Here is a 27227-nt window from a genome sequence, read left to right on the forward strand (position 1 = left end):
ATGTTTGTTTTATTCTGTAAATTAAAAATAAAATAATTTTAAAAAATTAAATGTATAAATATTGGCAAGGAGACAGCATTATTCCCATCTGCACACATGATGGTTTACTTAAACTTCAGAGAGCGTAGCTTCAGCAAAGTAGCAGAATACAAAGTACCTCTACAAAAATTTATATTTTCTATTCAGTCAGTACCATATACTACAGGAAAAAATGAAATTTCATTCAAAATAGCGAAAATGCCAACAATATCGAAAGTAACAATCCATGACCTAAGAAATACAAAAACAACTACCAAACTCTCACCAATAAATGAAGAATGGTTGGGCCATGCCCATTTTATGTGATAAATGGTATCCCGATCAAAATTAAGAGTATGTTTTATAGAACTATAGACCTGGGTTTGAATCCTAACTCTTCTACTTGCTAATTATGTGTGACTTTAGGCAAGTCAGTCTTTGATAGGACCTCAGTTTATTCAGTTATTAAGCTACATGATCTTTTTTAATTGTCCAAGCCTATGTATGACATAGGTTTGAGGTGTTTGTACTAAAGAAAGTGAGTGTTCATTGATGGAGAATGGCTGAACAGTTATGGAATATGAATATAATAGAATAAGAAAAGGCAAATAGGAATTCAGAGAAACTTGGGAAGATATATGTGTTGATAAAGAGCAAAAGGAACATAATCGAGAATAATATACACAAAGATTGCAGTAATGTAAAGAAAACACCAAAAGCCATCAAAATTCATGCTGATAGGACTAATGTTGTTTCCAAAGAGTTGGTGATTAAACTTACTCATCTGTAAAGATAAGTGTGAGATTTACATATGTCATCAGACATGGACTATTTGTTTAGCTTAACTTTTGTTGTTAAAAGGAAGACTTGTGTTGGAGACTGTGAAGTAAAACATCTTTTTAAAAAATACTGTGTGCTTGGAGATGTGACAGAGAATTCAGGGAAGCATGAGGAAATGTAAACTGATGTAGAGTGAGTCCGCAAAACCAGGTAAGCAGACCCAGGAATATATGTTAAATACAATAGTATAGACAAAAACAACACTAAAAGACAGTAGAACTAGGATTAATTGACCATTTTTCATGCCAGAAAACAATGAAGCACTAACTTTTCAGCAGAGAAGTAGTTGCATATGCTATCAGATATGGGCTTTTTGGGGGTGAGTCTTGCTTAGCTTTGTCATGAGGATTTGGGGTGGAGAAGAGCATGTAGTTGGAAATTACTGTTGTGGAAAAACCCCTTTTTTTTAATTAGAAGAAAGTCAAGGGTACTTTTGCATCCAGGCTTTCAGTTTAAACTGTCATAGTGCACCATTATTTTGATTTTATAACAAGAGTGGAACTTAAAAAGCTTTATAGAATCCAGATCTTGAAAGTCAGTATTTTTTTTTCTTTTCTTCAAAATGTCATCCAGGTGTAGTGGTACATGCCAGTAATCCCTGCTCTTGAGGAGGCTGAAGCCAATGGGTTGCTTGAGCTCAGGATTTTTGAGCTGCAATAGATTAAAGCTGATCAGTTAGGCACCAATAGATAGTTAACTAACTCCCCATGCCAACCCCACCAGGGGGCCATGGGGCTGCCTAAGGAGGGACAAGGTTCAGGTTAGAAACAGTTGTTCAGTAGTGGGTATTGGGCTCATGAAAGGCTACTGCACTTGCAACCTGGGTGAGGTAGAGGAGACTATGTCTCCAAAAAGGAAAGAAAAATGCCTGAAAAAGAAAAAGGTAGAAAACCAATAGTATTTATCTACCAAGCTAGAGACCAGAGGGCAGCAACCATGTAGAAAATAAAACAACAGTTGAGCTGTTCATAAATGACCAAACAGTGACTTGAAGTCAGTTTCTGACAACTTTCTAAAATAAATTATTGAAGAGGTTAGTGTAGCACATGTACAAAAGGAAGCAGAACTCTGAGTTGGCATGGCTTTGTGAAGAATAGGCCACTCCAGACTAGCCTTAGTTTCCTTTTTTGTCCAGTTTACTAAACTGGTAGCTAAGAGGGAATGCTGTAGTTACTACCTAGAGATCAGAAATGAAATTCAATAGTGATAAATGTAAAATCTGTTCTTGCAGTCAAAAAAAAAAGCCTCACAAATACAAGAATAATAGGTAGACAGCAGTTTGTCCAAAAAAGATCTGGGGATTTTGGTGGTCTGCAAGCTCAATATAAGTTAACAGTGTAGTATGGCCGCATTCTTCCCTGCCCCTCCCTCCCCCCACGCCAAGGTAATATTCACAATTTCCAGGAATAATACAGTTCTGATAGTCTCAATATAATTCTGTCTTCATCAGACCACATACAGAGTATTGTATTCCGTTCTGGTTGATTTTTTAGTTAGAGCATCCAGGGAAGACCAACAACAGTGGTGAAATGGATTACAAGTTCTGATGTTTAGCTATAAGTTGAAACCTAGACAGGTTACAATCTCTGAGCCTCAGTTCCCTCTTCTATTAAATGAAAATTGCATCTACCTCCCAGGGATGTTGTGAGGATTGAATAATATTTGTAAAGGGCTTCATAAATCTTTTAAAACTCTCTATCAATGTTATTGATGATGATGATGATGTAATTAAAGAAATGTTACCCGGTCAAAGGATTAGATTTGTTCTGTTTGGCCTCAGAGGGAAGAACTAGGAGGAACAAGTGGAAGTTGAAGAACACTTCCAAACAATTAACTATCCTAAAAATGGAATTAGTTACCCATGTATTCCACTTCATTGTTGGATGACCTATTGTTGGGTACATCATCAGGCATGATGATGGCCATGGAAATCTTTTCCAACTCTTTGTTCTGAGTCGACAGCCTCCAAGACTAGTGTTTTTCTTGCATTAGGCCACAGCCAATTTTTACTGGCTTGCCAAATTTTTTTTCTACCAAAATCCTTATTTCTTAAAATCTATAAAGTAATTACTTTCTTCTCTTCGTTCTGCCCCTCCTAAAAGTCATTTCTTAAAATCTATAAAAGAATAATAAACTTCTTCCCCTCCATTCTACCCCTCCAAAAATTCTTATTTCTTAAAATCCATGGGGAAAAAAAAAAGTTCTTCCTTTCATTCTGCCCCTCAGCTTCCTCTCATCTGATTCTCAGTCCTTACTGACCTAATAAGAATTTCCTGCTGGTCCATGATCTCAAAAGGAAATTTTTTTTTCTAATTTAGTATGTTTAAGGTTGATAAATTGTTTTAGCTAATCTCCAAGGCAATTCCAGTTCAAACAAACATTATGTTCAAGGCACTGTGTTAGGTATAAAGAGTTATAGAAACAAAAAATGGATCAATATATGCCTTCAGGGACCTTACATTCTACTGGGGATAAAGGGGGTCTTCATATGCAACAGATATACAAGTAAATATAGAGTATATATAAATCAATACAAAGTCATTTTAAGACTAGAGTGCTAATAATAGGGAAGGGAAAGTCAGGAAAGGCCTTGTACAGGAAGTAGCACCTGAGCTGTGCTTTGAAGGCACCTAGGAATTTTATGAGGTGGAGAGGGGATGAATTTCAGACATAAAAGGAATTGATATGAAATAAGTGGAAAGGTAGGCTAGTGCTAGATTAGGGAAGGCTTTAAATGCCAGGCTAAAAAGTTCTTACTTCGTTAGAGGATGATTCTTTTAAAATTATCTCTTAATTTTATTTGTTATTTTTGATTTAGAGGATGGCATGGTAAGAACTGTTTTAGGAATATCAGTTTGGCAGTTAGAAGACAAATTGGAGTGAGGAAAGATTGAAAGGAGGGGGATGAGTTATTAGGAGATAATTTCTTTAGTTTAAGGCAAATAGTGTGGAGGGCCTGAAACTAGGAAAAGGCTGGGTGAGCAGAGAGCAAGAGACAAATTTGAGAGATATTGTGAAGGTAGGATCAATAAGACTTGGCCACTGATGGGAAATGGGGCTTAAGGAGAGAGGGAAAGGCTTTGAGGCTTTGAAACTGGGTGACTTGAAAGATGGTGTCACCATTAACAGAAATTAGAAAGATTGGAGGAAGCATGGATTTTGGGGAAAATATAACGAAATGTGTTTTGTATGTGTTACGCATAGGATGTCTACATGACATTCAGATGGAAATGTTCAATGGCAGTTGGTAATACAGAATGAGTCATTGGAAGAGATTAGAGCCATATGTGGCCTGGGAGTCATTGAAATTGGTGTCAGTGAAGTCACCAAAGAGAAAAGAGATGGCCCAGGACAGAGTCTTGGTGTATTCCCATACAGTGGATAGGAGAAAGATGAAGAAAAGAGACTGAATGTGGTGGAAAAGACCGACTTAAAACTGAGGGAGCTTAATGTCGAAGAAGCCAAAGGAGATGATTTATGTCCATTAGAAGGGGGACTGGTCTACAGTGTCCAAAGCTGCAGAGCAGTTAAAAAAAAAAAAGATGAAGAGACTGGATAACCTTGAAGAAAGCAGTTATCCATATTACACTAAGGTCCCCAAAGGGAATGTCTCAGTATAGCTTCTGAGAGAAGTGTATTTTTTCATTTTTCAAAGAACAATGTCCAAAATTGACAAAAATGTACTCTATCATATAAAAAAATTCCATTTCTTGCCCTTGTGTTGCTAGAGGCCTAAGCAAATTTAAATGACACCGGAGGTTTTTTGGACCGGCAGCCTCCATAATAGATATTGCTCCCCTCTGCCTCTTCAACCACATTGCTATACTGCACCTTCCCTACCCCACCACCATATGGGAATGAATTCAGAGTATTTGCTTAATTTTTTTAACATGTAAGCAAATGCTTTTCATAACTCTGGCAAAGGCCATCTGCAACTGCCTTGGAGTATTTTGGAATGCATCCAGCATTAGAATGGAAGTTATGTAAATTACCATGATCACTTCTATAGCTTTCATTTGGAGCTGTTCAGATACCATTCAACTCTGTTTAAAGCCTTGTCATCCATGAAGGGAACAGCACTATTCCTCCCCAGAGATGATGTCTGTGCCTGATTGGCACTGTGTCATGGCAAAGCATTCCTTTTCCAATGTTTTCCAAAATGTTCTTAGTAACAGTTTCTTACTGGCCAAAATATTTCTTTCACACACAGTTCCTCTCCCCTACACATCCCCATTCTCAAGCATGATCATTTCCCAAGCTCTCTTTTGTGAGTTATTGGTGGCCACAGAGAACCTTCTTTCATACAGGCATTAGAATTTTGTTCTAAGCTTTTGAATTATTTAAGACTAAACATATCAATCCACCAACAAGCATTTATTAAGCCCATGTTGTTTATCAGGCACTGTGCTAGGCACTGGCAATACATACAAGTTCAAAGAATAAAACTATTCCTACTCTGAGTGCTTTATATTCTCATGGGGAGGACAAGTACATATGAAGTATATATAACAAAGTGAATAAATGCAATTTATATACAAAGTTAAATATAAGCTAGTTTGGGGAGGGCACTACCAGGGGAATCAGGAAATATTTCATCCAGAAAATGGTTCTTGAACTATAGCTTTAAAAAGAAAAGAAGGGATTGTGAAACAGAAGGAAATAATGAGTTCATGTAGACATAGGGGACAGCCAATGAAAATGCTTCAAGATGCAGCCTACTAGTGAAGAACAAAGAAAAGGCCAGTTTGGCTGGATCTCAGTGTGCAGCAAGAGGTATAATGTCCAGTGGGACCAGAAAGCTAGATTGTGTAGGGCATTAAGATCTAAGAACTCTGATCAATGCAATGATCATGACAATTCCAAAGGACTCTTGATCAGAGATGCTATCCACTTCCAGAGAGAGAGAGAGAGAGAGTGATGATGAACTAAGTGCAGACTGAAGCATTTTTTTCACTTTATTTTTCTTGTTTTTTTTGGCAACATGGCTAAAGTAGAAATGTGTTTCACATGACTTCATATATATAATGAGTATCATATTTCTTGCCATGTCAGTGAGTGGGAGAGGGAGAGAACTTGAAACTGAAAAACAAAAGTATATTTTTTTGTTTGTGCAAGGCAATTGGGGTTAAGTGACTTGCCCAGGGTCACATAGCTAGTAAGTGTCAAGTCTCTGGTCTGAGACCAGATTTCAACTCAGGTCTTCTAGACTCCAGGGCTGGTGCTCTATCCATTGTGCCACCTAGCTGCCCCACAAAAATATATTTTTAAAAAATGAGTTAAGCAGAGAATTTTACTTTTGGTCCTACAGGCAAATAAGAAACCATTGGGGTTGGTCACATGGCCAAATATGAGATTAAGGAAAATTACTTTGACTGCAGTGTGTCAGATGAATGGGAGCAGTGGGAAATTTAAGGCAGGACATCTAATCTGGAGGCTGTTGTTGTTTGTCCTTGTTTATGAAGAGGACCTTGACATCCAGAAGGAGATGTCATGACTTGCAAATGAATTGGATTTAAGTGAAGGAGGGCTATGCAGAATTGCCCTCTTCACTCTCTTCTCTGGAGCCATCTGGGTCCAGTGGCAAGATATAGATTAGGATGAATAGAGATGGCCCTGGATGCAGTGGGAGGCCTTGGTCTTTTTGAGTTAAAGTCTTTCCCAGGTTTCAGTTTGTCTGGGGCAATGCTCATTCAGTGATTTAGGCTGGGTAAAAATGAGGCAGAGAATGGCTTTTCCTAATAAAAAAGAGAAAAAAATCAATCTGGGAGGGGAAGACCCTTAGGATTTCTGGCCGAAACTGAAACAATTGCTATTTACATTCACTCTGAGCCAATCAGGGCCCAAACAATGACTAAGTGGGACTTGGCCGGAGATCTGTTGTTGGCCAATCAATGAGAGCCAAGTGATTCGGGTTTAAGGCATGGTCAATATAAAAGAAATCTAACCTATAAATCCCAAGATATCTTGCTGGGTTTCAGCAATCAGAATTTATATTCCTTTGAGCAGAGCACCCACAGGTAAGGGTATGATTCTCTCTATAGACAGGAGACAAGGCTGTTGTAATAATCTAGGCAGAGCCAAAATGATAGAGAAAAGCCAGGTCAGTTTCCCTTGAAACAACTTTGAATCAAGCCTCTAACAGAATTCTGAAGCAACAGAACCCATGAAAAGACAGGATGAAAGAATTTTCCAGGCCAAGATAACTTAGAAGGTCTTTAGGAAAGGTCTATCTCACTTGGGTAAAAGAGCACAGGTGCTCTCCAGGCTAGCCAGTGGAAGGCTCTTAGCCACGCCATAAATCAGCAAGAGGCCTGCAGTCCTGGCTCAGCAGGCCAATGGCACAGTAGGTCAGCTGCAAGGCCTCCAGCCCCAGCTCAGCAGGCAAACTGCCAGCCCCCGAACCCGTGGCACAACAGGCACAACTAGTCTAGGCCTCCCCAGTGCACTGGGCAAGCCTTCAGCCCTGTAGGCCCAGCACAGAAAGCCAGTGGCCAGGCATCTCCCCCAGTGCAAGAAGCTTGGGAAAGTGCCCCCTATACCCTAGGAGCTGAACTCAACCTTAAAAGTCACAAAATAGACTGGAAAGTGAGCCCCCCAAAAAATGGAGACAAAAGCAAAAAAGAACCCCCTGACCTTAGCCAGCATGGAGACACACAAACTCAGAAGAGGACAACAATGTCAAAGCACTTACATGGGAAGCCTCAAAGAGGAATATGAATTGGTCTCAAGCCCACAAAGTCCTCTTGGAAGAACTCAAAAAGGATTTTAAAAATCAAATAAGAGAGGTAGAAAAAATTGGGAAAAGAAAAGAGAGCGATGCAAGAAAATTATGAAAAAAAGCTTGGAAAAAGAAAACTTTAAAAAATACAATTGGTCAAATGGAAAAGGTGGTACAAAAAATCCACTAAAGAAAACAACTCCTTAAAAGTAGAATTGACCAAATGGAAAAGGAGGTGCAAAAGCTAACCAAGGAAAACAACTCCTTAAAAATTAGAATTGGACAGGTAGAAGTTAATGACTCTATGAGACATCAAAAATCAAAAGAATGAAAAAATAAAAGAAAAGGTAAAATGCCTCACTGGTAAAATAACTGATGTGAAAAATAGATCCAGGAGAGATAATTTAAGAATTATTGGATTGAGGCGGCTAGGTGATATAGTGGATAGAGTAATGGCCCTGGAATCAGGAGGACCTGAGTTCAAATATGGCCTTAGACATTTGACATTTACTAGCTGTGTGACCCTGGGCAAGTAACTTAACCCCGATTGCCTTGCCAAAAAGAAAGAAAGGGAGAATTATTGGACTACCTGAAAGCCATGATCAAAAAAAGAGCCTGGAGAGCATCTTTCAAGAAATTATCAAGGAAAACTGTCCTAATATCCTAGAACCAGAGGGCAAAATAGTCATTGAAAGAATCCACCAATCACCTCCTGAAAGAGATCCCAAAATGAAAATTCCAGGGAATATTAAAACCAAAATTCCAGAACTCTCAGGTCAAGGAGAAAATACTGCGAACAGCCTGAAAGAAACAATTCAAGAATCATGGAGCTACAGTCAGGTAACACAAAATTTAGCAACTTCTACATTAAAGAATCAAAAGGCTTGGAATATGATATTCCAGAAAGCAAAGGAGCTCAGATTACAACCAAGAATCAACTACCCAGTGAAATTGAGCATAATCTTTTTTTTTGGGGGGGGGCAGGGAATAGACATTCAATGAAATAGGGGACTTTCAGACTTTCCTGATGATCAGAGTGAACAGAAAATTTGATTTTCAAATATAAGGCTCAAGAGTAGCACAAAAAGATAAACAGGAAAGAAAAATATACATTATTTAATAATAATACATGTTATTCAACTGTTTACATTCCTACATGGGAAGATGATACTTGTAACTCTTAAAAACTATATCTCTATTAGAGCAGTTAGGAGTATACATAATTCTTTTTTTTTAAAGGCAATTGGGGTTAAGTGACTTGCCCAGGGTCACACAGCTAGTAAGTATCAAGTGTTTGGTCTGAGGCCAAATTTGACCTCAGGTCCTTCTGACTTCAGGGCCGGTGCTCTATCCACTGCGCCACCTAGCTGCCCCTAGGAGTATACATAGACAGAGGGTGTGGGTATGAATTTACTTTGATGTGATGATATGAAAAAAATTAAGGGGTGAACAAAGGGATTGTACTGGGAAAAGAGGAAAGAGGGAGGCAGAATGGGGTAAACTATATCATGTCAAGAGGCATGGAAGACCTATTACAGTAGAGGAAAAGAAAGTGGGGAAGGAGGGTGAACAAGGTTTGAAACTTACTCTTATTGCATTTGGCTCAAAGGGGGAATAACATACACACTCAGTTGGGAATAGAAATCTATCTTACCCTATAGGGAAGTAGGAGGGAAAGGATCTGAAAAGAAAAGGCAGATTGAGAGAGGCAGTAGTCAGAAGCAAAACACTGGTGAGGAGTGACAGGGTGAAAGAAGAAAGAGAAATAGGTATAAACTGGGGGGAAATAGGATAGAGGGAAATACACAGTAATCATAACTGTGAATGTGAATGCAATAAACTCTCCCATAAAATGGAAGCACATAACAGAGTGGATTAAAAAGCAGAATCCTACAATACGTTGTGAAAAATGTTTTGTAATCGTGTTCATATAGTTCCTAGATTTGTCTTGACAGGTAGATTCCCAAGTTTTTTGTATTGTCTGTAGTTATTTTAAATGGAATCTCTCTATCTTTTGCTGTTGTTTTGTTGGTAATACATAGAAATGCTAGTGATTTATGTGTTTTATTTTATGTCCTGCAATTTTGCTAAAGCTGTTAATTATTTCAAGTAGTTTTTTAGATTGTCTAGGATTGTCCAAGCATACCATCATATCATCTACAAAGGAATGATAGCTTTGTTTCTTCATTGCCTATTCTAATTCCTACAATTTCTTTTTCTCTCATTAATTAAGTTAACATTTCTAGTACAATATTGAATAATAGTGGTGATAATGGGTATCTTTGTGAAGGCTTCTGGTTTATCCCCATTACAGATAATGCTTGCTGATGGTTTTAGATAGATATTACTTATCATTTTAAGGAAAGCTCCCTTCATTCCTATGTTCTCTAGTGTTTCTTAGTAGGAATGAGTTTTGTATTTTGTTGAAGGCTTTTTCTGCCTTTATTAAGAAAGTAATACCAACACAAAGTCCAGCAGCAAGGCATAGAGAAATTCCATTTAAAATAACTGTAGACAATATAAAATATTTAGGAGTCTGCCTCTCAAGACAAACCCAGGAAATATACAAACAAAATTACAAAATACTTCTCACACAAATAAAGTCAGATCTAAACAATTGGAAAAATATCAGTTGCTCATGGGTAGGCCAAGCTAATATAATAAAAATGATAATTTTACCTAAATTAATTTATTCAGTGCCATACCAAACTACCAAAAATTATTTTATAGAGCTAGAAAAATAATAACAAAAATTCATCTGAAAGAGCAAAAGGTCAAGAATATCAAGGGAATTAATGAAAAAAAAATGCAAAGGAAGGTAGCCTTACCATACCAGATCTAAAAGTGTATTATAAAGTGGCAATCATCAAAACTATTTGGTACTGGCTAAGAAATAGAGGGGTGGATCAGTGGAATAAGTTAGGTACAGTGGTAAATAACTATAGTAATCTACTGTTTGATAAACCCAAAGACTTCAGCTTCTGGGATAAGAACTCACTATTTCACAAAAACTGCCGGGAAAATTGGAAAAGTATCTGGCAGAAACTAAGCATAGGCCAACATCTTATACCATATACCAAGAAAAGGTCAAAATGGTTACATGATTTAGACATAAAGGGTGATACCATAAGTAAATTAGGAGAGCAAGGAATAGTCTACCTGTCAGATCTATGGAAAAGAGAAGAATTTATGATCAAACGAGATAGAGAACATTATGAAATGTAAAATAGATGATTTTGATTACATTAAAAAGGTTTTGCACAAAACCAATGCAACCAAGATTAGAAGGGAAGCAGAAAGCTGGGAAACAATTTTTACTGTACTATATCTGATAAAGGCTTCATTTTAAAAATATACAGAGAATTGAGTCAAATTTATAAGACAAGTTATTCCCCAATTGATAAATTGTAAAAGGATATGAACAGGTAGTTTTCAGATGAAGAAATTAAAGCTATCTATAGTCATATAAAAATGCTCTATATCACTGTTGATTAGAGAAATGCAAATTAAAACACCTCTCAGGCACATCCTTTCAAAATGTAAAGTTTTAACTTTTTCTTTTTTGCCTCTGCTAGTAACAACCAGGATCCCAGGATCATGTACTGAGCCATGGAAACCAAATCAGGAATAGACTGAACCAAGATGGTGGAGGAGTAAGCAGCAACAGCCCAGTTCCCCATAATGTCCCAATAATGATCTAAGAAGGTTGCTAGACTGAGGAGTGATTGGAGTGGACCAGAGTCCAGAGCTAGATAAGCTTCACCAAGTTGCCTAGAGTAGATTGCTGGAAGAATGAGTAAATTTAAAAAAAAAAAAAGATAAAGTGCCATTATGATGTGAGTCTGCGCTCACTCTGGTAATAGTATCAGGGAGAATGTGTCCCCATGTGTTGAGAATATTTGTACTCTTTCCTTGATATATTTTCACAGTAAATGTCTTCATCAAAACTGAATTGATATTAATTAATTACATGGAACTGAGGTGCTAATCACTAGTGGCTAACAGTGTGAGAAACATGGAGGCTTGATCAGATGCCACTAGAGAAAGACATTCCAACCTTTCAGGGGTATCCCTAAATCTAAGACATTTTAGGGGGAGATATAGCTGGCTTCACTCTGGTAGCGTGAGGCCAAAGTGCCTAATGGGCTCAGATAACCCAATTTCTACGTAGTATTTGGCCTACAAAGTTCACTATCAAATATAACATGATTGATAGAGCAATGATACAGACTTAGTTCTCTTATCTCCCCTAATAAGAAAGTTTGGAAGCAGGTGGGCTTGGTAGAGAGTTAATGAATTGTTTTGGACATGTTGAGTTTAAGATTTCTACTGAAGGTATTTGATTGACAGTTGGAGATGAGATATTGGAGGTCAGCAGAGAGATAGGGCTAGATAAGCAGCTCTGAGAGTCATCAGTATAGAGGTAATAACTGAATGCATGGTAGCTTCTGAGATCACCAAGTAAAATAGTATAGAGGGAGAAGAAAAGAGGGACCAGAACAAAACTCTCTGGGACACCTAGGTTTAGTAGATGTGTGACTTGGATGAAGACCCAACAGCATTTTCAAAGAGATTGAGAAGGAGCAGTCAGATAGGTAGGAAGAGAACCCTAAGTGTGATCATTCAAGAGAAAACATGTATTCAGGGAACTTATATTCTAATCAGAGGAGACAAAACATACAGCAGAATGGTGGCCAAGGAGCAATAGTTTTGTTTGGAAAACTATAGGGTTGGTGAATGGTGCCATTGAAGGACCCCATTTCAAAAGTAATGAGAGAGCTAATTTGATTCGAGGATAAGCAAGGTGGGCATACACGCAAGATGCTCGTGGGGCATACCCCTAATAGCATGGTTGTTGGTGAGGAGATGGCTGGGGAGTGAAGGAGGGAACCACAGACAGGGACCCTCTAGCCCTAGATTTATTAGTGGGTACCTGAAAAAACCATCAAACAAGACTGGGAGTCTATGGCTGTAATTCTGGCCATGAAAGGGTTAAGCACTTCATGACTTGGTTTCTGCTTCAGACAATGAAGCTGCTAATTAGGAGGCTGATGAGAAGGCCAGGGAGTGAAGTGTTATCATTCTTTCCTTTTAAATTATTGTAATCATTTTTATATATTGTTTTCCTAGGTTTGTTTGCTTTGCATCAGTTCATATATCTTATCATGTTTGTCTGTATTCAGTATTTTCATACTTTCTGCATTTTACAGTAATAATCTATTACACTCCTGTATCACAACTTGTTTAGCCATTTCTTAATTGATGACCATCTACTTTGTTTCCAGTTCATTCCTGCTACAACTATTTTAATGTATTAGGGAGCTTTTTGTACATTGACTTCTGAATGCAGTGAGAATGAGGTTTAGATTCCAAAGTGCAGTACAAAGTGTGGCACCATTGGACTGTGAGCTCCTCAAGAGCTGTGTGTGTGTGTGTGTGTGTGTGTGTGTGTGTGTGTGTGTGTGTGTGTGTGTCTCCAGAGTTTAGCACAGTGCTTGGCACATAGTACTCCTAATAAAAGTTTCTTGACTTGACAAAACAGAAAATAGACTCGATAGGAGTCAACAGAGAAAAAAATAAGCCAACTTTGCTGAGGGAAAATACACTCAGAATGGCAGTCAGGGAATATAGAAACAGGTCAAGTCCTAGTGGATGTCTGATGGATGGGAGTGCAAAAGCTGGTTAAACCTGGTGGGTTTTTATAGGTTCTTATTTGGATCAAGCAGGACCAACTATAGGAAATACGGTGGGTGGGGAGTGTGGAGAGCCTGGACAATGTTTAGATCAAGGCTTGGGGACTAGTGCTGATTCATGTTGGTGAGGAGCCCGGGAGAGGGAGCACCCTTAGAGAACTGGTGATTTACTGATATTCAAATTTTCCCCAGTGGGAACAGGGCTTTTATCACTGCAGACTGCAGGTGACTAGAGATTTGAGTTTCATGGGATTTCTTTGTTTAGTGAGGCAGGGGGGTTACTGAGGGCCTTACAACCTCGTTAAGAGTATGTGCCCAGCAGTGGACCCTCTGGGTCGCGAGTCAGACATTTTAGTCGCTTTCTTTGTATAATTCCAAATTGTTTTCCAGAATGGTTGGACCTAATTCATAGCTCCACTAACAATGCATTAGTGTGCCTGTATTTCCACAACCCTCCCAACAAATAGTTTAGATTCTGGAAAACAATTTGGAATCTAAACATAACATAGCTTCCAAAAACACTAATTTGATCTTAAGGTGCACCAGTAAGCAGTGACTAGAACCAAGGAGGTAATAATCCTGTTGAAGTATTGTACAGTTCTGGGCACTACATTTTAGGAAGGATGCTGATGAAACACAGCATATTCAAGGATCAAGTAAAATAACTGAAAATGTTCACCCTGGAGAATACATTATCTAAAGGGCAATCACATAGAAGAAATATTATATTCTCTATCACCCCAGAAGGCAAAACTAGGACTAATAATTGGAAGGGGATGTAAGACAATTTAGGTACAATGTTTTTTCGGGTTTTTTTGCTTTTTGGTGAGGCAGTCAGGATTAAGTGACTTGCCCAGGGTCGTCTGAGGCCAGATTTGAACTCAGATCCTCTTGACTCCAAGGCTGGAGCTCTACCCACTGCACCACCTAGCTGCCCCCCCCTTTAAAAATTAGGTACAATGTAAGGAAATGCTCCCTAACCCCAGGGAACTTCATCTTAAATGATCAACTTCACCTGGAATATATATCTTGGAAGTATCTTTTGTACTTCTCTCTGGCTCCTCCCAAAGCCTCCATTTAAGGAGGGTAGCCAGACTAGCCTTCTCATTTCTCATCAGACTGCACTCAGGACTCCTCATCATACCCATGGGGGTGAGGAGGGGTACCTTCCCACCTGTATCCTCCTTTTATGTGCTATCATCTCACATTAGAATGTTATCTCCTATAGAGTCAGACTTTCTTTGTATTTGTATTTACAGCATTTATAGCTATGCCTGGCACATAGTTAACACTAAATACTTGCTGACTGACTAAAATGAACTATCCAAAAGTGGAAAGGGCAGCTTTGGTTGGCAGCAAATTATCCTTTGGTGGAGATCTTCAGATTCTAATTGAAGAGATACCCACTTCTTAGAAAAAGTTAGAGGGATTTCCTTTAGAGAAGAGATGGTAGGGGACTTCAGGTATGAGCTACGTTAGAGAATGTCTAAAGTCTCTTTTGACTCAGATTTTGTAAGAATATCAGAGGCTAAATGTAAATACTCCCTCCATTGGAGTACATCTATAAGCAAAGGTGGAGATCCTAGTAGGGGCCCACACCATTTTCTGAAACCAAAACATTTCCAATTAGAGACAATGCATAAACACCATGAAGACTGTAATAAAGATTTTATTAAGACAGGATAATATACAAATTGGCAGCTTACAAATTGAAATAGCATGATTTATTAGAAAACAATGATGCAGGTCATTTTCTATGACAATGAACTCCTATGGCCTTTCTGTATTTTTATGGTGTAGTGGTAGAGCTTATTTTAGCAAATACTTTTTGAAGAATATCCTTGACCAATTTGGGAAAATCTCTGTTAAAGATATTTTTGTAATAGTTGTGTTGTAACAGAACTTGAACTATGTATTTTTTCTGATGTGGATATTTGTATAACACTTTTTACATTTTTCTATGATGGTTCAATTTCACAAATACTATTATATTAAAAGTATTTGGGAGTTATATGTTTGAAAACAAACTAACCTTAACATTACCCAAGATAAATAATGGAATGTAAACTATCTTTAATAGGGGCAGGCATGTCACAAATGTAAAGGATTTATTTAGAAAATTTGATAATCCTCAAACCTAGTTTTACCCAACAGATTCAATCTCCTTCTCAGCCAAATCCTTATATACAAATTAACAAGTAGCAAATAAATAGGTTTCAATTCCTGTCTCCCCCTACCCAAAGAAAACTACTCCAATCAGCAAGGAACTGAAGGGAAATGAGGAAAATTTTACCTGAAAAAAATAATTATATGCCAATATAGTTTCCTATAGCTGCACTGAGTTAATAATAGTAAAATACCTATGGTGCAACTGGAAATATATGGTATAACAAAACCACAGAAATGGACAATTATTTGTATTATATATACAAGTTGATCTAGCAAAAAAGGTGTATGCTCATTTCCTAATAAACTTCCTCATTTATAAATGTAGTAATGTAGTTTAGAAGATAAATGTGTATTCTTAGGAGAAATCAGAATACTAAGAAAATAAATGTTTAGACAGTACATTAGTTTAATAATATTCAACTAGACATACACAAATGGTCTCCCCCAATAGAATTTAAGACCCTTGAGGGCACTTCATTTTTGTCTTTTATCCCCAATGTCTGTGTATGCATGATACCTACATATACTGTAGGTGTTTAAATGCTTGATTGGTAAATTTCAGTTGTGAAAGACTGTCGTGAAAATTTATGCTAAAAGTCCTTTCATAATACTGGCAGGGTAAGTGCTTAAAATAGATTTTTAAGATGCTAGAAAATTGAGCATTATTTATCAGATTGCAATTTATATAACTTCATAATCTGATCAAAGAGGCTTGATTTAACAAAACGATTCACTAAGAATCTGTATGATCATTAACTTCACAATGTATTTCAGGCTTCCTCTTCCAAAGCACACAGGGCTGTTCATTACAATTTTAGTAATGAATAGTTGTAGAGTTTATAAAATATTAATACTAGGCTTCAGTAATAAATATGTAAAGCTAATTCTGCATTCTCAGATACAGTGGGTATACTTAGATAACTCTCACTGAAATAATATCACAACTAAATTTCTCCCCTTAATTTCCTTTTATGATTTGCTTATTTATATCTTACACATATTTTAAATTAAAAATATACAAATACTATAAAATACATGAATGTGAAGGCAGTAAATTTTTCTAGTATCTTTTTCTTTCTTAAGTTTGAACTTTAGGGCAATATAATTTCGTGAAAGAGAAGGGGCAACTCAAATTCCTATTAATAAGGAAGGGTGTAGTGCTTTGAAGAGACAAAAAAGATACTCCTATTGGCATGGTACCACTTGAGGTATGTGCTATAATACCAGAATCCAATTTTCCCCAGTGCTTTAAATTACTTCCCTAGCAGTCTAAAAGAGCGATAATGTCCAAGTTACAACCAAAAAGTGATAGTGATGAAATATAGTACAATGAATAGTACTGGTAATGAGCATTATATATATTAGTTGTATTTTTGCAGTATTTTCTACCCTGTCCCATAAAAAAAATTCAAATTTATAGAATTCTGTAAGGTTTAAAAGGTTAATTTAACTACTGGTTCATTTATTTTTCTGTGATGTCATACGGATTTCGATAATGACCAAATCTAGCATCCTACTTCCAACAGTTTTTAATGAAGCTGAATCTAACACCAAATAGTTTTGAAAAATAAATGTGGCTTGTGAAGTTTTAAAGTAAAGTTACACCAAAAAAGAGCTCATTGTTCAAGTTCTGTAAACACAAATTGTAAAAACAGTATTTCAAATAATTTCTATAGTAAATTTTGAGAAAAATAATTTTAAAAATTGGTATGACAGTATTAACAGGGAGTATATTTTTTTGTTTTGTCATGTAGCAATATGTTATTTTTAAAAGCCAAGAATATCAAAGGCTATTTCGTTTCACTACACAATTTCCATATTGTTTGACAAAAATTTATCTAAGAAAATATTCTAGGACCATAGGTTTCAGACCTGCAAGGAATTTAAATCATTTAGTCCAGAGGTCACAAATGGAGTGAACCAGCTGAAAAAATATAATCGGGAAATGTTTAACAAAATAAATAAAATTACAACACAACATGAATAATGTTAATTTGTGGTTTTCTGAGTCAATATTTAGCATGCAGAGATGTGTTTCTATTTAGGTTTGAAACCACTGAACCAAGCCTTAAGTAATTTCACAGATGAAGAAATTGGGCCGCGAAGAGACTTGTCTATAATCACATGGGTAGTATCATAACTGGGATTTGAATTCAAATCTCTATTGATTCCAAATTCAATGCTCTTTCCATTATACCACACTACCTTTATTTTCAAATAAATGGAGATGCTGGTTATAATATGGCTAATAAAACCAGAAAAACCTGTTTATTTGGCTCAGAAATATCTCAACAGCACTAACTGGGGCAAAAAGAAGAAACAAAAACATGTTTTTTTGTTAGCAGTGGAATGAATGAAATGACAACATATGGAATTACCATTCTTCCTAACTCCTTAAATACTGTATTCCCTGTAACCAGCAGCATAGTTAATAGTAAACTGAATAAATGAAACCACTGAATTCTTTTTGGCCCACTGATAATAAATAGGTAGGATTAAGGAATTCCAGTGCAACTAAAGAACACTTTCAAACTCTGGTCAATGTCTGAAGACAATACTTCCTTTGCAAGTTATTTTCAAATGATTATTTCGTATTGGGAAAAATACAAACATTTCACAGTATAATGGCATGTAAATATATCACGAAATACTGAGGTTCTTTATTCAACAGATTGATGCAGTTCACTCCAACAGTACAACTACGTAACTATAAAGGATACAAAGTGAGGACTGATTATTGAGTGAAAATCCTATTTGTAAAGATGTTACATTCAACTTCAGAATACTGAGATACACTAATACTTTCTTCATGCTGCAAACACGATTAGAATATTGTTTCATACTGTACTGTTTATATGCAACAACTTGATGGAAGTAATCATTTTTACCATCAAAAGAAGTGATTATTTCTCTCTATGTATTTATAGTCCACAGTGTTCCCTTTAGAGCACTGAAACATTTGCACATCAATATAAAGTTCAATCTACCTTGGAAATTTTACTTTTGATTCATTTATAAAAAGGAATCACTAACTTACCTTCCTTTAAAAAAAAACATTGATAATATAGTAATAGACTTAATACTTGTGATCATCATCATGCAAGACCTGTCACAAAATATACATTTGGATTAAATATTTAGAACAGTGGTAAAGTTGCACCATTCTTTAAGTAAAATGCAGTACATGTTAAAAAGCTTTAGGTAAGAGATAACTGATAACCTTAGCCTCCACTGTCCAATTCACATCTCATGGAACCAATTATTAGGATGAAATAATTAATTTCATCCCCTAGAAGAAAATAAAGGTTGCAATCTTTCTAAGAGGTGTTAACCTAGAAGGTGGAGTATGTAGGTGTTCACAAAACACAACTGGACATTCTGCATCCTTTTGTGTTAAACACAAAAGGCTGCAGAAATTTCATCTGGAGACTCAAGGCTGAAATTACTCCCAGCAAACTATCATGCCTTAGAATGTAAGAAAGTATATGTCCATAGTTGACTGTGACATTACATGCCTTTTCAATTGAAAAATTTGACACTTTTTCATTGAATAAGTACTGTTTCTTTTCTGGTAAAGTTCTTTGGCATTCAAGTAAAGTCAATACTTTCACGATAGTCATCTGCATCACGTGGGAGTGACTTTAATTTCCGAATCACCAGTTAATCTAACCCAAGGATACTGACAGCCTCAAACATAATTTTAGTCTTGTCATTATTACAGAAAGTATAGAACTCAGGGCTTTTTCTTGGCATCATCTAACCCCATTTCTTTTTACCACAATGGTTCCTGCCACAATGTCGTATGCTGTTCGATTATGCTGAAAAAACAGCAGTGTGATGAAAGCAGGAAAAAAAGAAGCAATAGAAAAATTCTTGATCAAGGCTCGAATAATGGACCTAAATATTTAAAGGACAAAAAAAGAAATCAGGTAACACTCATTTTTAACACAAAATCATTTTCCTAAGTCCAAACTATTTAATATTAACCTAAATCATAAGTATAGTCCATGTTCACTTACAAAATAAATTTTGCTTATAATATTCAGTCATTTTTGAATAGCAGGGATTGTGATCAGATTCCATAACCCTTTAGTTACTTTCAAAAACTGTGACCCCAGTGTGTTAACAGAGGAAAAAAAAATAACAGATTGAGATGTGCTGGACACAGAATTAATGACACTTTAAAGTGTTTTTCCAGTAACAGAAAAAGAACACTTTGTAAAAGAATAAATATTCCATTGATTGCTTTTTCTGCAATCACTCATTAAACTGTACTGGCATCACCTCCACTTTAAACTAAGTAGTTCTACTATACTCCCGGTTTTTATCATATATGAAGCCCTAGGGGTTTAATTATCTTCCAGCTTTCCTTTCTTTTTGAAATTGGGCAGTTAAATAAGCAGACCTTCAAAAACAGGTTCAAATCTCTTTAGTAATAGTTCAGCCTAGAAAATAATTCTGCAAATATCAGATTTTTACCTTTCCACTTTTTAAAAAAAACTCATTCCTATCTGGCAATTTAAAGAAGCTTGTGGAATTTCAAAACGTAACAAGAACCAGTATTCTATTCAGTCTTTCTTTGTACTAACACCGGAATTGTAGCCCTTAGCTTGAATGATGAGGACAAGGCCTACCAACAGGGATACTGAGCCTCAAAGAATCAAATGTACTAGAAGACCCATGCTACTATGAAATCAGAGACTGACAGGCACTCTATTTGCCCCAAGTATAAAGTGACTTGGGAAGGGGGGGTGGCGGGGCATCATCCCTGTCATCTTGGGATGAATATACAGTATTGCCACTAAGCATAAGATCTTTGTTTTAAAGGCTTAATAAAACAGAGCACTTTTTTTAAAAAAGTCCATTCCACTTCTGGATAGCTCTAATTTTAAGTTTTTCATTAAACTCTTATCTTTCTGCAACTTCCACTCCTATTTCCGCCCTCTAGAGTCAAGCATAATAGGTGTAATGCTGCTTTCATGGCAACTCTTTAAAGACTTGAAAGTAACTTCCTGTCTTGTACTCTCCAGGTTTAGTATCCCCAGTTTCTTTAGTCTATCTTCTTGTGGTATGATCTTGAAACTTTTAATCATATTGGTTCCCTTCTTTTAAAAAAAATGTATATATATTTTCAATCTGCAAAAATCTGCTTTTTTTCCCACCAACTGGGAATGAAAAAAATTAAAAACTCCTGTTACAAACATGTATAGTTAATGAAAACAAATTTCTGTATTGACCATGTTTAAAAAAAAAGTCTCAAGTTATGCTCTGAGTCCTTTACCTCTCTATCAGGAAGTGGGCAGTATATTTCATCATTAGTCCTCTATAATCAAGCCTGGTCATTATGCTGATCAGAGTTCCTAAGTCTTTCAAAGTTGACTATCTTTACAATATTGCTATAACTGTATACATTATTCTTTTGGTTCCATTTACTTCACTTTGCATCAGTTCATATTGGTCTTCCCAGGTTTCTCTGGAACCATTCACTGCATCATCTCTTACAGCACAATCATATTTCATCATGTTTATATACCACAACTTGTTCAGCCATTCACCCCAATGATAGATATTCCCTCAGTTCCCAATTCTTTGCCACAGCAAAAACAAATATACACATTCTTAGGATTTATTTTGCTTAGGACAAATCTCTCCCTTAATATACCCACCCTCTAATTCTCCCTTCTCTTTCCCTATTTCCCACCTAAGTGAAATGTATTTCTGTATCCAACTCTCTGTGTGTATACATGTGGGTGTTTGTAAGTATTCTTCCCTCCTGACCAGTACAGATGAGGGTGAGATTCAAGTCAGTCAGGCCCCAAATTCCCCTTCTTCTTTGTATAGATTTGTATTTGACCACCTCAATTATGAGGTAATTTCTCCTAACTTTTCTCACCTTCTTGTCCCCTCCACCTACTAAATTCCTTTTACCCTCCCTTTCAACTTTTTTTTTTTGGGGGGGGTGAGTCAACTCTTCTTCTACAAGCATCGAGACATAACAGAACTACTCCCATGTTATCCATCTAATTAGATTCCCTGATGACCCTTAGTTATAATAGGGTTCAGAGTGCACACATTTTTCAGTTCACAGTATTAGAATCTTTAGTCCCCTGTGAGTGTTCATTTATATTTATCTTTCATGTTTCTCTTGATTCCTATGTTTACAGAACTTCAAAGTTTCTATACAGCTCTGGTTTTCATCAGGAATATTTGGAGATTATCTGTTTCATTAAAGATCCATTTTCCTCTCTGCAGGTTTATTCTCAGTTTTTTGGGTAAGTAATTCTTAGTTTTAAGCCTACATCCTTTACCTTCTGGAATATTGTACTTCAATCTCTATGCCTTATTATAGTGGCAGTGGCTAAATCATGTGTGATCCTAACTGTGGCTCCCTGGCACTTGAATTTCTTCTTTCTGGCTGCCTGTGGTATTTCTTCTTTGATCTGGAAGCTCTAGATTTTGGTTATAATATTCCTGGGAGTTACCTTACTTTTAAGAGGTGACTAGTGGTTTCTTTCTATTTCTGTTTTGCCCTCTGGTTCTAAGAGACATGGGCAGTTTTCTTTTATGATTTCTTGAAATAGGATATCTAGGCTGGTTTTTTTTTTGTTTGTTTTTGAGGTCATGGCTTTCAGGTAGTCTAAAGATACTTAAATTTTCCCTCCTTGATCAGTTTTCTAGGTCAGTTGATTTTGCTTTGAATACTTATTCTTAAAAGTTCATAATTAGTCTTATCAGTATAGAGCAAGCTTAAAAATAAAAACCTAAAACTTACGTTGTTATATTAACATTTGAGGAAGGAATCACTAAAACACGGCTTGGTGCAATGAGTACTGATGTATCACATGTCACAACACGAAGTCCCAGCAAAAATTTCCCCGGAGTGGCTCCACCTGCTCCCCATATACAAATTATCTGGAAAGAGAGATAAAAAAATATGTAATTGGGAAAAAATAAAATATCTTAAAAAAGAGGTAAAAATAAAAAAAAAACATTTCCCTTCTCAATTTTGTTGGTTAATAAAGTTTTCCCCAATATTCTGTTTGCTCAATAGTTGCTGAAAACTTTAAAGTGGAAGGAAAGCATTTTCTATAACATCATAGCTAGAGTTTATCATGAGAAAACCATCATTATATACCTAAACAAGGACTAGATCTAATATGTTTTAAAATATCATTTTTATTGTCCATTCCAGAGAGAGGTATTCTGCAGCTTCTCTTAGTGACCTGATACATTCTGTCTAGTTCTGTTCCTAAACTGGCTTCAAACTAAGCTCCCTGAGGGCAGGGTTAGTATATATTACATTTTTACATCCTCCATATAACCTAACATAGGTATTGGAAATAGGTAGGGGCTCAATAATAATAACAACAAAATTATCTATATTTACATAGTGCTATAAGGTTTATGAAATATTTTCTTCACAAAAACTTTGTGAAGTAGGTAAAGTATCATTATCACTATTTTATAGATGAAAAAACCTGACACATCAATAAAGTGACTTGTATACAGCCAAATAAGTAGTAATTACTGGAGCTGTTATTCAAACCCAGGTGTCCTACTCAAAGTCCAGTAGAATTCTTTCTACTGTACCCTATTTGCTTTCAATCAGCAAATCCTAATTAATTTACTATTGATAAAGTTTTGACCAAGAATGAATGGAAGGATTAAAAAAAACCCCCGAAACATTCCTACATCTATAAAGAGATTGTATAGAATAGTAAGTATTTGTGTGTATCTAAAAAAGTTCTTATAAGCTACCTGACATTCTGGGCACAAGCTACAGTAGAAAGTGCACTGGCTTAGGAAAAACGTAGGGTCTAGTCCTTAACTCTTACTACTGAGAACTTGAAAAATGAAAAATCATTTTATTTCTCTAGATCTCTGTTTCTTATAAAATGAGGAGGTTTAGGCTAGATTATTTTAAAGCTCTCCATCAAGTCTAAGACTTTATGATTGTTGAAGACTAAAATGCCCAATTTTGCCTTGTATTAATTTCTATCATTAAATATTAAATTAAACATTATAAACAAATTAAATTTTTTAAAAAAATTTAAAAATTATAAACAAATTAAATTAAACATTATAAAAAATTTAATGTTTATTAAAATAAAGATTAAATAATGTTTTAAAAAATTTCTTGAAATACCAGAATCTTACCTCATAGACACAAACTAATAACCTGTATATAAGAGCCACAATCATCATTTTCTGCAGGTCTTCCATTGATGTGTCTTCATCTATTTCTTCTATTATATAATGCATAGCAAACTTAGAAATATCCCTACAGAGAATAAAAGACAACATTTAGGTTATAAAGAATGAATTATGAGAATAGCTGAATAAATGACAGATTAACATATTCCATTAAAGTACACCAATATTTAAAGGAAATTCTAAAAATGAATAGCTCTTCTGGAGCAAGTACTTCCCACTCATTTTCATATGCCAGATTTCACAATACTTAAGAATTTCTTCAGTTATCTTTTTTTTTTCCCTAAGAAACTTTCATTAGCTTACTCATGGATTGGCAACTGTATGTCTACAGATGCCATCCTAACAACTGGCATCCCTTACCTTTCTGTCTCATCTGAATCTATAACTACAGTTCATCTACTCACATAAATTAGTTTGTGCAAGTCTGAAGAAAATCTATCCAAAATTTAAATTAGGGTAGGGACAGAAAATGAAATAAAGATTTTCAGTCGAATACTTTGGAATACTTCAATACAGAATACAGGAGATAAAGATGACAGAGACTATATAAGGAAGAAGAGTGAGATAGGGTACATTAAGTAGTCCAGTTTTGCTGATGCATAATACACATGCAAGGGAGAAGTATTAAATAAGACTTAATTTTTAAAGGGATTCAATAAATATGAAATAACATTTGACCCTAGAATCACTAGGGGGCCAATGGAACTTACTGAGTAGGGAAGTAACATATATATTTAAACCTGTGCTTTAGGAAAATCATCTTAGCAGTTGCATGTAGAATGGATTAGAGTTGGGAAAAATTTGAAAGGGGGGGTGGAGCCAAGATGGCAGAGTAAAAGCAATGACTTGCTTCAGCTCTCCCCCAAACCTCTCCAAATAAACCAATTCTAGAGCAGAACCCATAAAAAGAGTGAAACAAATTTCCAGCCCAAGACAACTTGGATGGTTGATTAGAAAGCTCTATTGCACTGTGCTGGGAGAGGAATGTAGTTTAGCTTGGCAATACAGGCAAAATAGGCCTCAGTGAACCTGCAGCAGGCCTCAGGGGACTGAATCACAGGTAGTTGTGGTGGTTTCTGGGTCACAGTTCTGGGTGGCGTTCCTGGGGCAAGAAGGAGTGCTGGCGTGGTAGAGCTTGTGGTGGCGGTAGAGAGGGAATCCTCACAGTTCCAAGGCAGAAAAGAGTGCTTGTGGTCACTCACAGACCAGAGCACAGGCCAGGAAAGGCACAAACACCTCTCCTTTGATCATACCACCTCGGAAGAACTGAAAACTTACAGGTCCCTAGAAGTATCTCTGAAAACAGCTGCACAAAACCCCTGAAGCCTGGGACAGTACATTCTCCACACTGGAAGCAGACCCCTACCTTAACAAAGAGTTTAGAACTCCAGTAATTGGCTGGGATTCTGATCAAACTGTGCAAAAAAAAAGTCAGACCATAGAATCTTTCTTTAGTGACAAAGCAGATCAAAATATACAACCAGAAGAAGACAACAAAGTCAAAGCTCCTACATCCAAAGCCTCCAAGAAAAATATAAATCAGTCCCAGACCATGGAAGAGCTCAAAAAGGTTTTTAAGAAGTAAGAGAAGCAGAAGAAAAACTGGGAAGAGAAATGTGATGCAAAAAAATCATGAAAAACTAGTCAACAGCTTGCTAAAGGAGACCCAAAAAAATACGGAAGAAAATAACACTTTAAAAAATAGGCTAACCCAAATGGCAAAAGAGGTCCAAAAAGCCAATGAGGAGAAGAATGCCTTCAAAACAGAATTGGCCAAATGGAAAAGTAAGTCCAAAAGCTCACTGAAGAAAATACTTCCTTAAAAATTAGAATGGAGCAATTGGAAGCCAGTGACAAAACCAAAAGCATGAAAAAATAGAAGACAATGTGAAATATCTCACTGGAAAATCAACTAACCTGGAAAATAGATCCAGGAGAGATAATTTAAAAATTATTGGACTATCTGAATGCCATGACCAAAAAATAAGAGCCTAGACATCATCTTTCCAGAAATTATCAAGGAAAACTGCCCTGATATTCTAGAATCAGAGGGTGAAATAGAAATTGAAAGAATCCACAGATCACCTCCTGAAAGAGATCCCCAAAGGAAAACTCCTAGGAATATTGTAGCTAAATTCCAGAGTTCCCAGGTCAAGGAGAAAATATTGCAAGCAGCCAGAAAGAAACAATTCAAGTATTGTGGAAACACAATCAGGATAACACAGGATTTAACAGCTTCTACATTAAGGGACCAGAGAGCTTGGAATATGATATTCTGGAGGGCAAAGGAGATAGGATTACAGCCAAAAATCACCTACCCAGCAAAACTGAGTATAATCCTTCAGGGGAAAAAAATGGACATTCAGTGAAATGGAGGACTTTCAAGCATTCTTGATAAAAAGACCAGAGCTGAACAGAAAATCTAACTTTCAAATACAAGACTCAAGAGAAGCATGAAGAGGTACACAGGAAAGAGCAATCACAAGGGACTTATTAAGGTTCAACTGTTTACATTCCTACATGGAAAGATGATATTTGTAAGTCAGTATTAGGGTAGTTAGAGGGAAAAAAAATTATATATGTAGACTGATAGAAAGAGGGCACAGGGTGAGTTGAAGATGAATGGGTGATATCTGGAGAATAAAATTAAGGGGTGAGAAAGGATTATACTGGGAAAAGGAGAAAGGGAGAGGTAGAATGGGATAAATTATCTCACATAAAACAGGCAAGAAAAGGCTTTTACAGTGGAGGGGAAAGGGGGAAAGGTGAGAAGGAATGAATGAATCTTATTCTCACTGGATCTGGCTTAAGGAGGGAATAACATACACACTCAATTACGTATGGAAAGCTATCTTACCCTACAGGAAAACAGGGGGGAAGGAGATAAAAGAGTGGGGGGGATAATAGAGGGGAGGCATATTGGGGGAGGGGGTAATCAGAAACAAACATTTCTGTGGAGGGACAGAGTCAAAAGAGAGAATAGAATAAATGGGGGGGGGAAATAGGATGAAGGAAAATATAGTTAGTTTTCCACAACATGACTACTATGGAAGTGTTTTGCATGACTACACAAGTATAACCTGTATCAAGTTGCCTGCCTTCTCAATGAGGGTGGGTGGGGAGGGAGGAAAGGAGAAAATTTGGAACCCAAAGTTCTAAAAACAAATATTAAAAATTTTCACATGCAACTGGGAAATAAGCTATACAAGCAATGGGGTATAGAAATCTATCCTGCCCTACAGGAAAATAGAAAAGGAAGGGGATAAGAGAAGGGAGGGAGATAGAAGGCACCATCTCTGCCATAAACCTGTGTGCCAAGGATGGAATAGCATATTCTCTAACTGAAATAAGAAAAAAACAAGTTAAAAATTGATTATTAGATTAAATGTCTAATTTACTTTAGCACGGCTTAGGGGAAAGGGTATTCAGAATGCACACTGTCTCAAGGTTGGGGGAGGGACGAGATGGGGAGAAAATTTGGAACTCAAAATCTTGTGGATGTGAATGTTGAATACTAAATTACTGAATCAAAAAAAATATTTGAAGTAGGGAGACAAAATAGGAGGTGAGAAGTG

At 36.4% G+C, this 27227-nt stretch overlaps 1 protein-coding gene across 2 annotated transcripts in view; it reads right to left on the minus strand.

Annotated features, from left to right (window-relative positions):
• The window catches only part of FAM8A1 (family with sequence similarity 8 member A1), a 36813-nt gene continuing 9586 nt past the window's right edge, over positions 1 to 27227 (minus strand). The window contains exons 3-5 of one of the 2 annotated variants that reach the window (XM_078153576.1): positions 23596 to 23719; positions 22211 to 22350; positions 1 to 1509 (exon numbers count right to left, since the gene is read on the minus strand). In XM_078153576.1, the coding sequence (XP_078009702.1) occupies positions 1416 to 1509; positions 22211 to 22350; positions 23596 to 23719 (358 nt within the window). In that variant the 3' untranslated portion in view covers positions 1 to 1415. Of the gene's footprint in view, positions 1510 to 14922; positions 19336 to 22210; positions 22351 to 23595; positions 23720 to 27227 lie in introns of those variants that run through there. The other variant, XM_020986808.2, reaches the window with a different exon arrangement.

Source organism: Phascolarctos cinereus, unplaced genomic scaffold (assembly GCF_003287225.1).
Source record: "Phascolarctos cinereus isolate Bilbo 61053 unplaced genomic scaffold, phaCin_HiC Scaffold_4;HRSCAF=312, whole genome shotgun sequence".
Taxonomy (NCBI): Eukaryota; Metazoa; Chordata; class Mammalia; order Diprotodontia; family Phascolarctidae; genus Phascolarctos; species Phascolarctos cinereus.